General features: G+C 44.9%; 1 protein-coding gene across 10 annotated transcripts in view; it reads right to left on the reverse strand.

Moving 5' to 3' along the window:
* The window catches only part of LOC129700943 (uncharacterized), a 130,218-nt gene extending 118,460 nt beyond the window's left edge, over positions 1-11,758 (reverse strand). For all 10 annotated transcript variants that reach the window (XM_055641794.1, XM_055641786.1, XM_055641787.1 and 7 more), the window contains exon 1: positions 11,515-11,758. In XM_055641794.1, coding sequence (XP_055497769.1) covers positions 11,515-11,608 — 94 coding nt within the window. In that variant the 5' untranslated portion in view covers positions 11,609-11,758. The remainder of the gene's footprint in view (positions 1-11,514) is intronic.
* Positions 11,759-12,059: the final 301 nt, after the last annotated feature.

Consider the following 12,059-nt stretch of genomic DNA (forward strand, 5'->3'; position numbering starts at 1 on the left):
GTGAAGGAACGACGTCTGGCGCTCCAGGGTCTTGACGCCCCTCCACTGAACTTTAAAGTGATCGCTGTTCCAGTCGCTCTAATGCCTGCAGCTGCCACCCCCCGCCAATCCCCGCATCCCCCCTTGTACCCGGTTCACCTGTACCCCTGTGAAGGTCGTCCCCTACGGCATCTCCCCAGAGCCCTGTTGGCTCACCCAGACGTGCTCTTAACTTTTCGGAGGAAAAGGTTGATGAAGCAGCCCCCTACCATACGCGGACCGGGCGGGTTAATAAGCCGCCTGTTAGATACGGCGACTATGTTTAACCTTATTATTCTTGGATGTGGTATTTTGCATTTAACAATTTACTTACTCATCGTAGTGATAACGCTATATCTACTTTTCATTTATAGAAGAGATGTAGCATTGGCTGTAGCATGTTAGCCAATTAGAATGCTTAGTAATTATAACCCCGCCTAATTGTAACATTCATAGTGTAAGATCCTGCCCACTACTTGCCAGTCTAAGTAGCAGTGTGAACGTGTGATGACCTGCTGTGTAGTTGATGACCTGAACAATAAAGATGCTTGTGTTTCAACCCGTGAGTTTGAGGTCTTTACAATGGTGAAACTAAAATGTATAAAAATGGCCTTTATTAAAATCTGACAATTTGCAATATAACCAACCACATGTGATTTTTTCTATTACAAATCTCAAATTGTGGAGTACAGAGGCAAATAAATAAATGATGGGTATGTCCCAAACATTATGGAGGGCACTGTACTTTTGAAGAGAGCTATGTTTCAATGAACACTGGATTGAAAATTGGTCATCTCTAAATGTTAATTGCAAAGTGGAGTTCTAATCATACAGGACGGAGTTGCACACATTTCAGAAAAAATGTTAAGGGCCTGTCCCACTTCGGCTATTTTTTAGGCCACTACAGATGACTAGGTTGTAGCCTGTATGGTCGTGAGTAGTCTCCTCAGTCGCCCAAAGAGTCGTAGCGTCTTTCTGGTCATCGCTGGATTTTCAACAAGTTGAATTGTTTTTGCCTGATTTTGTTTTTTTCTCTTGTTAATAAAGTGATGATTCTTTGGTAGACAATTGCAAATTTTATGTCGTACGGGTGTCCAGTAAACGTTTTTTCAGCGACCTGCTACGACTATGACAGTCGCCTAAAAAATCGACTAAGTGGGACAGGCCCTTTACAGATTATGGACAAAGTTGTTATCTTGGTGGGGATTGTTTTGCCTCACCAGAAAGGATTCCAAAAGTTCCAAAATTACCAGGAGAATTCTACAAATTGGTGCAATTTTCTGAATAGGCATTTCTGGGAACCTCCAGATGTTTATAATTAGGCATTGACCACAACATCAAGGCTTCTTAATCATAAGAGGTGACCTTCATCTCCAGTACAGTACAGACCAAATGCTGCATTGTAAGAGTCATCAACTTTCAACTGAAAAGTTAACAGAGACTTTGAGCATTCTGTGATGGATCGAAGGAAACCAAAGTGAGCGCCAAAGTGAGGCCACACAAACTGGATGAACAGCATCTCATATTCCACTAGAGTAACCTACAACCCACCAGCATGAACACAGAACAATTGAATCTCAGGTAAACCACCCCATACTCATCTGTACAGCCCCCAACCCCACAAAACCAACCCCATTGCTTTCTTAAAATTCCTCCTGCCCCCTTGTCACCCAGATCTTTTCTCCTCTTCCATTCACCCCTCCCTACTCAGCAAAAAGTGCTGGAGGAATTCAGCAGGTATGCCTACTTCAAGAAGTTTTCTCTCTGACAGTTCTGAAGTTCTCTCACAACCCCTCCTTTGTGATTCCTATGTCTCCTTTGCTAGGTTCTAGGAGCTCACAACAAGAACAATAGATACAGAAGATGAGGTAGGAGGAGGTGCAAGTGAACCTCTGTCTCAACCTGAAAGGACTGTCGGGGTCCTGGGATGGTTTGGCTATGAAGGGACCCCTTCCCCGGTAACCTCCCCCTACAACGAAACTGATACAGAACAGAGGTAAGCGGGCCGGCAGAAAGTGCTGAGATGGCAGTCGGTTCCGCTGGCCGGTGATGGAGGCCACTCACATGGCTATGAGCGGCCTCCATCACTGGCCAGCGGAACCGACTGCATCTCAGCGCCTTCTGCCGGCCCGCTCACCTCTGGCAGCAGTGCTCTCCGTCTGAACAGTGAGGGGACCAGCTCAAGAGCAAAGATCAGAGCGGAGTGGGTCAGCAGGTGATGGATAACATCACAGCGGGCGGTGGAGCTTACTCCTGTGTCAGCGCGAACAAGGAATCAATTGAGGTTACTCGCACTGACATACCGGAGTAAGCTCCACCGCCCGCTGTCCTGTTATCCATCGCCCGCTGACCCGCTCTCGAGCAGGATGATCCCCGGTCGAGCCCCTCCTTCTCAATCCTCCTGCCCTCCCCGCAACTTTACCCCTGGACAGACTACCCACACGCTGTGAAAGGAACTCTATCCCCTCCCCCAGCAGCGCTGTCCTTTTTCAGCCGCTTCCCACTTTACAGCCGCTTCCCATCAGCTGCTAGCGATGAGGGATAGACTTGGCTATACCTCAGTACAGCAACATTATTCTTGATGTTGCTGTACTGAGGGATAACAAAGTCTATCTTTCTTGGCTAACAACATAACCTTCGGTCTCCAGGATGCAGGTACATTGCTAGCAATGTTACAAATTTTTGAGATTTTAAAAATCAAGGGGGTATAAAATAATTTTTTAATAAAAACACGGTTGGTATATCCTTTTTTGCGGAGTTTTGTGTTACAATAGAGCGATTGATTTTCCTTTCTTCTTTTTTTTCTTTTCTTTCTAGGGTCTTATTTCTTTTCTTTACTTCCTTCTCTAATTCCTTCCCCAAGGGGTTCTCTTCTCCCAACACTTTCCTGCACCTTCACGATTCTTGCTTACTTTCCTTACTTCTTTTATTTCTATCTTTTTTAAAGCTCAAAAAATGAAGTGGTACAACATAATGTAATAAGATATATGCGATGTATTAATGTAACTTACTGTACTGCTAATAAAAATAAAATTAAAAAAAAAAAAAAAAAAATCAAGTCTGCAATTTTATCTAACTCTGAAATTAAAGATAGACAAAAGCTGGAGTAGCTCAGCAGGACAGGCAGCGCAGCGACCACGGAGAGAAGACCATTCTTCAGACTGAACTGAACTCTCGTCGGTGTGAGTGCTTGTGATTGTTTGAAGAAGGATCTCGACCAGAACCGCAACCCTCTCCCCAGAGCCCCTGACCGTCCCGCTGAGCCACCACAGACACAGGGGGATCCACCTTCAACTTCAGAGCCAAACAAAAAACATAGTGCTAGAGGAACTCAGCAGGCAAGGCAGCACCCGCAGAGGGAACAGATCACTTGTCAGGAACCGCTACGGGTCAGGACTCTTTCCCCCCCCTCCCCAACAGAAAGGAACCGCAAATGCAGCCATCACCGCAAAACGTCTAAGAAGTAACTGTAGATGCCGGAAAATCGAAGGTAGACAAAAATGCTGGAGAAACGGGTATGAAGCCCTGTCCCACTGTGCGAGATCACCCAAGAGCTCTCCCGAGTTTAAAAAGAATCAAAACTCGTGGTAAACACGTAGAATGAATGTAGCGGGTACGTCGGAGCTCGGGACGTATCAATAGACAATAAACAATAGGCTCAGGAGCAGGTCATCTGGCCCTTCGAGCCAGCACCGCCATTCAATGTGATTATGGCTGATCATCCACAATCAGTACCCCGTTCCTGCCTTCTCCCCATATCCCCTGACAGGTATTTTTAAGAGCCCTATATAGCTCTCTCTTGAAAGCATCCAGCGAATCTGCCTCCACCGCCCTCTGAGGCAGAGAATTCCACAGACTCACCATTCTCTGTGAGAAAAAGTGTTTCCTCGTCTCCGTTCTAAATGGCTTAGCCCTTATTCTTAAACTGTGGGCCCCTGGTTCTGGACTCCCCCAACATAGGGAACATGTTTCCTGCCTCTAGCATGTCCAAGCCCTTAACAAATCTTATACGTTTCAATGAGATTTCCTCTCATCCTTCTAAACTCCAGAGCGTACAAGCCCAGCTGCTCCATTCTCTCAGCATATGACAGTCCCGCCATCCCGGGAATTAACCTTGTAAATCTACGCTGCACTCCCCCAATAGCAAGAATGTCCTTCCTCAAATTAGGGGAACACAACTGCACACAATACTCCAGGTGCGGTCTCACTAAAACTCTGTACAACTCTTTGCTCCTATATTCGATTCCTCTTGTTATAAACGTGCCATTTCTTAGCGCTAACGTTAGGTACTCGGGAAACGTGGTAACTCGTGAAAAATGTCCACATGTAAAATATACTCAGGATGTAAAAAATTGATACTTTTTAACTCATAGTCATACTGTAGTAGCTCGTGAGTTTACCGTAGCAGGACCTGGTGTCCTGTATCACTATTGTATGTTCATGATGGAAATAAGAATACTTTGTATATTCATTACCTTTGAATTGTAGTTTTATGTAATCCTCCCATAATTTCTGAGTTCCATTTCACAATATCTATCAGACATACAGAATGTTGCAAGGTAATATCTTGCCCAAACTCAGTTGTATCTTTCCATCTCAATAATATCACAAAATATGCCATTGTTTCAGCCACATTATGACAAAATATAGAATGTAGGTTATTTGTTATCTGTCACCCCATCCCAGAAACAACAGTACTTAAAGAAGAACATTTGTTTTACTAATTTACGAGCATGTACCATAGGTTGATCCATATCCAACAAAATGTTGTGATAATTGCATAAAAGGTAATATTGGCTAAGAAATTTGGTGTGGAATGAAAATCCATCTCAGTACTCATTTAGGCAAGTCCCAAGCTATAGATACTTTCCCCCCACCCCCAATCCCCCTCGCCCAATCTTCATTGAACCTACCATTTGACTAATCTTTTACTCAGCTGCTGTAACGTTTCCTTCCTATCAAAATCTCTGTGTAGCATCTCTGTCCCTATCTTCCAATTCCCACTTTTAAATAAAATACAACTTTCGACAAAAATTTAGCAGGATCGCTATATAAATGCAAATATATGGTATTTTATCCTAGCATCCCCCCCCCCCCCCCACCGTTAGCACCACACAAGATGCGTAACTTGAAGCGTTTACATTTGGAGACGTTCGATACGGACCAGGGATGAAAATTAATAGCTATGAATCAATTAACAGCAAGCTACGAGGTTAGATTGAAACACCTGTCAGAGGGCTAAGAAACAATCCCGAGTTGACGGTGTATTGTTTAAAGTGAGCATTTTGCAGCGACCTCACCTTATATTCTGGTAAAATATTCTTTCCACGGAAATCTCCTATTTCACTTTGAAATTATATTCATTTATAACCGTTTGTAACATCAGTAACCACCTTAATGTTCGTGCATTTAGTACCGGTATACTTGAAACTATTTATTGTAATGTACTGTATCTTTAAAAAAAACGACATCAACCAAATGTGAAAATTACACCGAATCGAACGATGATTGAAAATGCGTGGGAATTGACTAATCGAGATCCTCCTGCGAAATGTTTGTCAAAAACTGTATTTTATTTCAAAGTGGGAATTTGAAGATAGGGACAAAGATGCTACACAGATTTTAAGTTCTTGGGTGAACTCGCAGAGTGTGGCAGGGCTTGAGGCAGCATCTATGGAGCGAAGGAAATAACCGGGTCTGAAGAAGGGTTTTGACCCGAAACGTTGCATATTTCCTTTGCTCCATAGATGCTGCCTCACCCGCTAAGTTTCTCCAGCATTTTTGTGTACCGCAAAACGTCAATGATTCCGGGAATGCCGAGAGAGCTAGAGAGAGAGGTGGGGAACGGGAGAGATTCAGATTCAGATTCAACTTTAATTGTCATTGGCAGTGTACAGTACAGAGACAACAAAATGCAGTTAGCATCTACCTGGAATAGCGACATAGAATATGATTTCAATAAATAAATCTATTTACATGCATACAGTTATAGTGTTTTTCCTGTGGGAGGAGTGTCCGGGGGGGGGGGGGGGGTGATTGGCAGTCACCGACGTACATTGTTGAGTAGTGCGACAGCCGCAGGGAAGAAGCTGTTTCTGGACCTGCTGGTCCGGCAACGGAGAGACCTGTAGCGCCTCCCGGATGGTAGGAGGGTAAACAGTCCATGGTTGGGGTGAGAGCAGTCCTTGGCGATGCTGAGCGCCCTTCGCAGACAACGCTTGCTTTGGACAGACTCAATGGAGGGGAGCGAGGAACCGGTGATGCATTGGGCAATTTTCACCACCCTCTGCAATGCTTTCCGGTCGGAGACAGAGCAGTTGCCATACCATATTGTGATACAGTTGGTAAGGATGTTCTCGATGGTGCAGCGGTAGAAGTTCACCAGAATCTGAGGAGACAGAGGGACCGTCTTCAGTCTCCTCAGGAAGAAGAGGGTGAGCCTTCTTGACCAGAGATGAGGTATTGTGGGTCCAAGAGAGGTCATCGAAGATGTTGACCCCCAGGAACCTGAAGCTGGAAACACGTTCCACCTCCGTCCCGTTGATGTGGATGTGCGTGCCGCCCCTAGACTTCCTGAAGTCTACAATGAGCTCCTTGGTCTTCTTGGAGTTAAAGGCCAGGTTGTTGTCAGCGCACCATGCTGCTAGGCGCTGGACCTCCTCCCTATAGGCCGACTCATCGTTGTTGCTGATGAGGCCAATCACCGTTGTATCATCTGCATACTTGATGATGGTGTTAGTACCATGTACAGGTGTGCAGTCGTAGGTGAAGAGGGAGTAGAGGAGGGGGCTCAGCACACAACCCTGTGGAACACCGGTGTTCAGGGTGAGGGTTGAAGAGGTGTGCTTGTCTAACCTAACAGACTGGGGTCTGTTGGTTAGAAAGTCCAGTATCCAGTTGCAGAGGGAGGGGTCGATGCCCAGGTTACCGAGTTTGGTGATCAGTTTAGAGGGTATAATGGTGTTGAATGCCGAGCTGTAATCGATGAACAGCATTCTTACATAAGTGTCTCTGTTGTCGAGGTGGGAGAGGGCGGAGTGAAGTGCCGTTGAGATGGCATCCTCCGTACTCCTGTTCTTGTGGTAGTCAAACTGATTTCATTGCAAGCTTGGCATTAGCATCAGGAGGGATATAGGCTGCAGTCACAACAGTGGAGGTAATCTCTCTGGGCAGATAGAACGGTCTGCATCTAACCAAGAGGAACTCGAGGTTAGCTGAGCAGTGACCCTCGATGATGGTGGAGTCCATGCACCATGCTTTATTTACATAAATGTAGACCCCCACCTCTGGTCTTACCTGAGCCTGTTGTCCTGTCCGCTCGGAGTAAATGATGCCCCGTTAGCTGGATGGCGCTATCAGGAACGTCAATGTTGAGCCAAGTTTCCGTGAAGATCAGGATGTTGCAGTCTTTGATCCAGTTGTGAGAGTTGATCCTTAGCCGGAGTTCGTCCATTTTGTTTGCCAGTGAGCGCACGTTGGCGAGGAAAAGGCTAGGAATCGCTAGCCTGTGTGGGGCTAGCTCTAACCTGGCCTTTAACCCACCTCTGCGTCCCCGGCGGGCCAAGAGAGAGAACGCATGGGAGAGAGTAGGAGGGAGAGAGTGAAAGACGGAGAGACACAACGTGGGTCGGTAGGTACATTGAATGACTAACCTGCACACCAAGAATCTCACCAATAAGAAGTTCTCACTCATGATGGTCAGTTTTAAGAAACCCTCAATGTGTCATTAATGCATCAATCTACATTCCGCAGTAAAATGTAATTATGTTTTGAAGATGTGTTAATGACGCCGCGTGAATTGTATTCAAAGAAACGCAGCGTCATTAATACTTCTTCTAAAACACAATTACACATTTACTGAGGAATGTGAATCGATGCATTGATGACGCTTTGGATAACTACTTGTTAACTGCTGGCTGTTAACACACATGGCTGTTAACACTACTGGCTGTTAACACAAGTGCTACAGTAGTTAAACACATCGTTTGTGTCTGATGGCCGCACAGCGTTGTATTCCATGTACAAAACCATGTACGTTTTGTAAAAAAATCCGCATGGCGAATGTTTTTTTAAATCTTTATTTAACAAAGCGAATTTGTATTTCCATATGAAATACAGAAAATTAATGCGGGGCCCCCCTTGGACGTGGTACCAATTTGGAAAAATCAGTCCAATCGGCCTAGGGCCCGGCCCTGATCAGGAAGGCTGGTTCCGTCCTGGGAGTGGAGTTGGACTCATTGGAGGTGGTCTTGGAGGGGAGCATCTTGGACAATACAGCCCACCCACCCCCTCCATGACACACTGGTCAACCCGAGGAGCACCTCAGCAACAGACTGGTTTCACCAAGATGCAGCACAGAATGCCACAGGAGATATTTTTTACCCTGTGGCTATTAAACTGTACAACTCCCCCCCCCACCCCTTTCCATCATGGTGTAGACTGGCTCTTCCTCTTCACCTTCCCCCCCACCCCTCAATCTTTGCACATCCCCAGTCCTGGAACTTGCACTCGTCACTTTAATTTCATATCTCATTGTGCTTTATGACTGTTGGCAGACTAATTTCCCTCCTGGGATAAATAAAGTTCTATCGTATCATATAATATTGTACTATATAATAGTGAGATTAGCAACATGATGCAAAAACAACAACCTCTCCCTCGATATCAGTAAAACAAAGGAATTGGTCTGGTTCCAATGGGGCTGAAGTAAACATGGTCGAGAGCTTCAAATTCTGAGGTGCAGATAACAACTGCAATTTGGCCTGGTCCACACCTAGGGCCAAGAAAGCACACACTACTTCCACTAAGGCAAAGAAAAGTCAGCACGTCTCCCATGACTCAAGGGCCTGTCCCACTTAGGTGTCCTTGGCACGCAAATTACGTGACCTCCTGGTCGCATTGAAGCGCACGGGCATCGTATGGCCATGAGGGGCCAGTCCCACTTAGAAGCGCGAAGGAGTGTGTAGTTGTGCGCGACATCGCCCGGTGCTCCGAAATTTTTGTAGTGAACAAAATCTTTGCGCGCCAACGGCCTGTCGGGGAACTGACGGCCAAAGTGGGACAGGCCCAAGACCCTGGCGCGACGCAACGTCTCACCTTCAACAGCAGCAGAAGCAGGCAAACGATCGCCGAACTCGGCCTGGAGCTCACGGCCGTCGCCGTCCGCTCCGCCCCCACTTCTACTCCCAGAGCGGGCCAAGAAAATTGAAGATGGACACAAAATGCAGGAGTAACTCAGAGGGACCGGCAGCATCTCTGGAACGAAGCAATGGGTAGCGTTTCGGGTCAAGACCCTTCTTTTCAGACTGAAGAAGAGTCTCGACCCAAAACGTCACCCATTGCTTCTCTCCAGAGATGCTGCCGGTCCCGCTGAGTTACTCCAGCTTTGTGTCCATCTTCAAATGATGTCACGTGCTCCAGACGGCTGTGCGTACGCATGTAATCACGCCCAACCTTCGTGGGACCATCTCGGCTCAACGCGACCATGTGGTCGCGTAATTTGCATGCCAAGAACATGTAAGTGGGACAGGCACTTTACTTTCTCCAGAAGCACCACACTTACCATAACCTCCAGATAGATCACAGCATGATTTGACATCTGCTCTGCCCAAGATCACAAAAAAATTGTAAAGTGTTGTGTCCACAACTCAGTCCAACACCTCCACCACTCCCGCCCTCCCATTGACTACATCTGCACTTCATGCTGTAGGTATGTTACAAAACCTACCTGAATCGTCATTGGGAATCTGCCCAAAGCCATGTCCGCGATTTTGCCGCTGTTTGGAGGGGGCGGGTTTAAAACGCGATTTTTACTAGGCTGTTCCAATCGCAGATGTTCAGCCTAGTAAATCATTAACGAAAAATCGCTGCAAGACCCGGTCGCAAAAGGTATTATTAGTTTTATAGGCCTCGAATAATAGTTATAATAGTTTTAAAATCACTTTCCCACTCCGCAACCTCTCGCAGCCCCAGGGTTTTATAAAGCAAACAATTAAAGGTATGTACCTTATTTTTACATTAAATGGGGCATGTGTATAACCCAGTACATAAAGTTTTCTATAGCGAGTAGTTCATTTTGGGCTTTTTATATCCCGCAGTATTTTTCTCGGCATTTGAGGCACAAATCCAGCGCGATGTGAACGTTCTAAACCAGCGCGTTCACAGGAATCCACTAGAAAGCCGATTTAAATGGGCATTTATTTACAGCAATTGAACACTAAATTCCTTCCATTTGGCCTATAAATTAATGTAAATTAGATATAAAAATCATGTTATATTGCGAATTATTTGTGAATAATCTTTGGACACTTAGGCTATTTAAGAAATGGATAGATGTTTATATCTAGTAATTGAATTTTGATTAAACATGATTTTCTTTTTTAGTATTTACTATTTGTTTTAGCGTTTAACTTTATAATCTCTACCTTTTTTTCTAAAATTGAAAAATTGAGGAAAAACAACGTGTACAGAGTTGCTTATTGGTTGCAGTCTGAGGAGTATGATGATGCTACTGATTATGATATGCCAATGTACCAGCTAGCAGCTGATCTTCTCCATAAAGACTTGGTCTTTTGCTAGAAATTGTAATTTATTTACCTATCCATAACTGACTTACAGCATATTATACAATAATATTAAAGTTCTGATCTTGAGAATATCACATTTTTGAATTTTCAAGGCAGTCTGGTTGTTTATTACCATTTCTGTCACATCGGTCAATTTTGTAATTAGCTACAATTAGGTAATTAGCTAATTATATGCTTTAATTTCATGTCATCCAAGTAAGATTGTTTTATATTTTTTCAGAATGCTTCAATCTATGATAGGTGAAAATTTCATTCAGTTCTCTTAATTCTTAAGAAAGTTACGGGCTTTTGACTATCCAAGATCACAGCTTTTTTGTAATGTCCATTGAAAATCAATAGGGGACAAGATGCTAATTTCCGAGTATGAAAATGGCCATAACTTTTTTAATACTTGAGATATGAAAGTGAATTTGGTGTCAAATTAAACTTGTTGTTATGCTTTATCTGATGGGGTAAATTGCAGACTTGATTTTTAAAATCTCAAAATTTTGTAACATTGCTACATGCTGCCGCACTAAAGATCAGTCACATCTCAGTCTCTCTTCTTCTGTTGGACAGAAGATACAAAAGCTTAAAGCACATACCACCAGATTCTAGAACAGCTTTCCCCCCTGCTGTTACCAGACTCTGGAACATACCTCTCATATACCAAGGATGAATTACTGATATCGAATCTACTTCATTGCTGCCCTTGTACTTTTTTTTCCAAAGCTGCACTTTCTCTGTAACTTTATCACTAAGCTGTTTATTTATTTTGCACTACGTGATATACACCTGCATAATGAGCCGATATCAATTTACTGTCCAATTTCAATTTACATGTCATCTCCAAAAGTGCAATAGGTCAGTTATCCAGATGAAACTCCAGGTTTACAAGAAACTTTTAACAAAAACAAGGTAAAACCTTCACCTGCGTTTTTGATTTTTGTTTGATTTTTTGTCAACTTCCCGGCTCCTTTATCCTCAAAATCGAGTCGTACTGCAAGCTCCTCCTTAGCGTACATTATGTTATTTGTATACGTCCATTAACAACTAACTACTTTGCTCGCCATCCATTCCTCAGTTGCAAGCTGCCCAGTGTCCTCAACAATTGCCACCATGGTGCAAATCCGAGCCCGTGTGCACGCGGTCCTGGAACCACATCGACCGCCCTCTGACGCTCACCCCTGCTTTTGTGACGTGAGAGGGTAAAGTCTCGCGAAACCGCGAGGGGTTTGCTCTCAGACGGCGGTTTCGGTGGGTGCGCGCTTGTCCCTCAAAGGCGGCGGCTGAGGAAGAAGAAGTAGAGGAAGAGTGGCGGCCATCGTGGTGGAGGCTGCGGCTGCGGCTGCGGCCATCCTGGTGGTGGAGGCGGTCATCGTGGTGGAGGCGGGGGCGGCAGAGTAGTGGGTGGATGTGGGGGCGGTGGTAGAATAGGGATGGGGCAGTGGATGTGGGGCGATGGTGTGGAGCAGG

This window comes from Leucoraja erinacea, chromosome 10 (assembly GCF_028641065.1).
Source record: "Leucoraja erinacea ecotype New England chromosome 10, Leri_hhj_1, whole genome shotgun sequence".
Lineage (NCBI taxonomy): Eukaryota > Metazoa > Chordata > Chondrichthyes > Rajiformes > Rajidae > Leucoraja > Leucoraja erinaceus.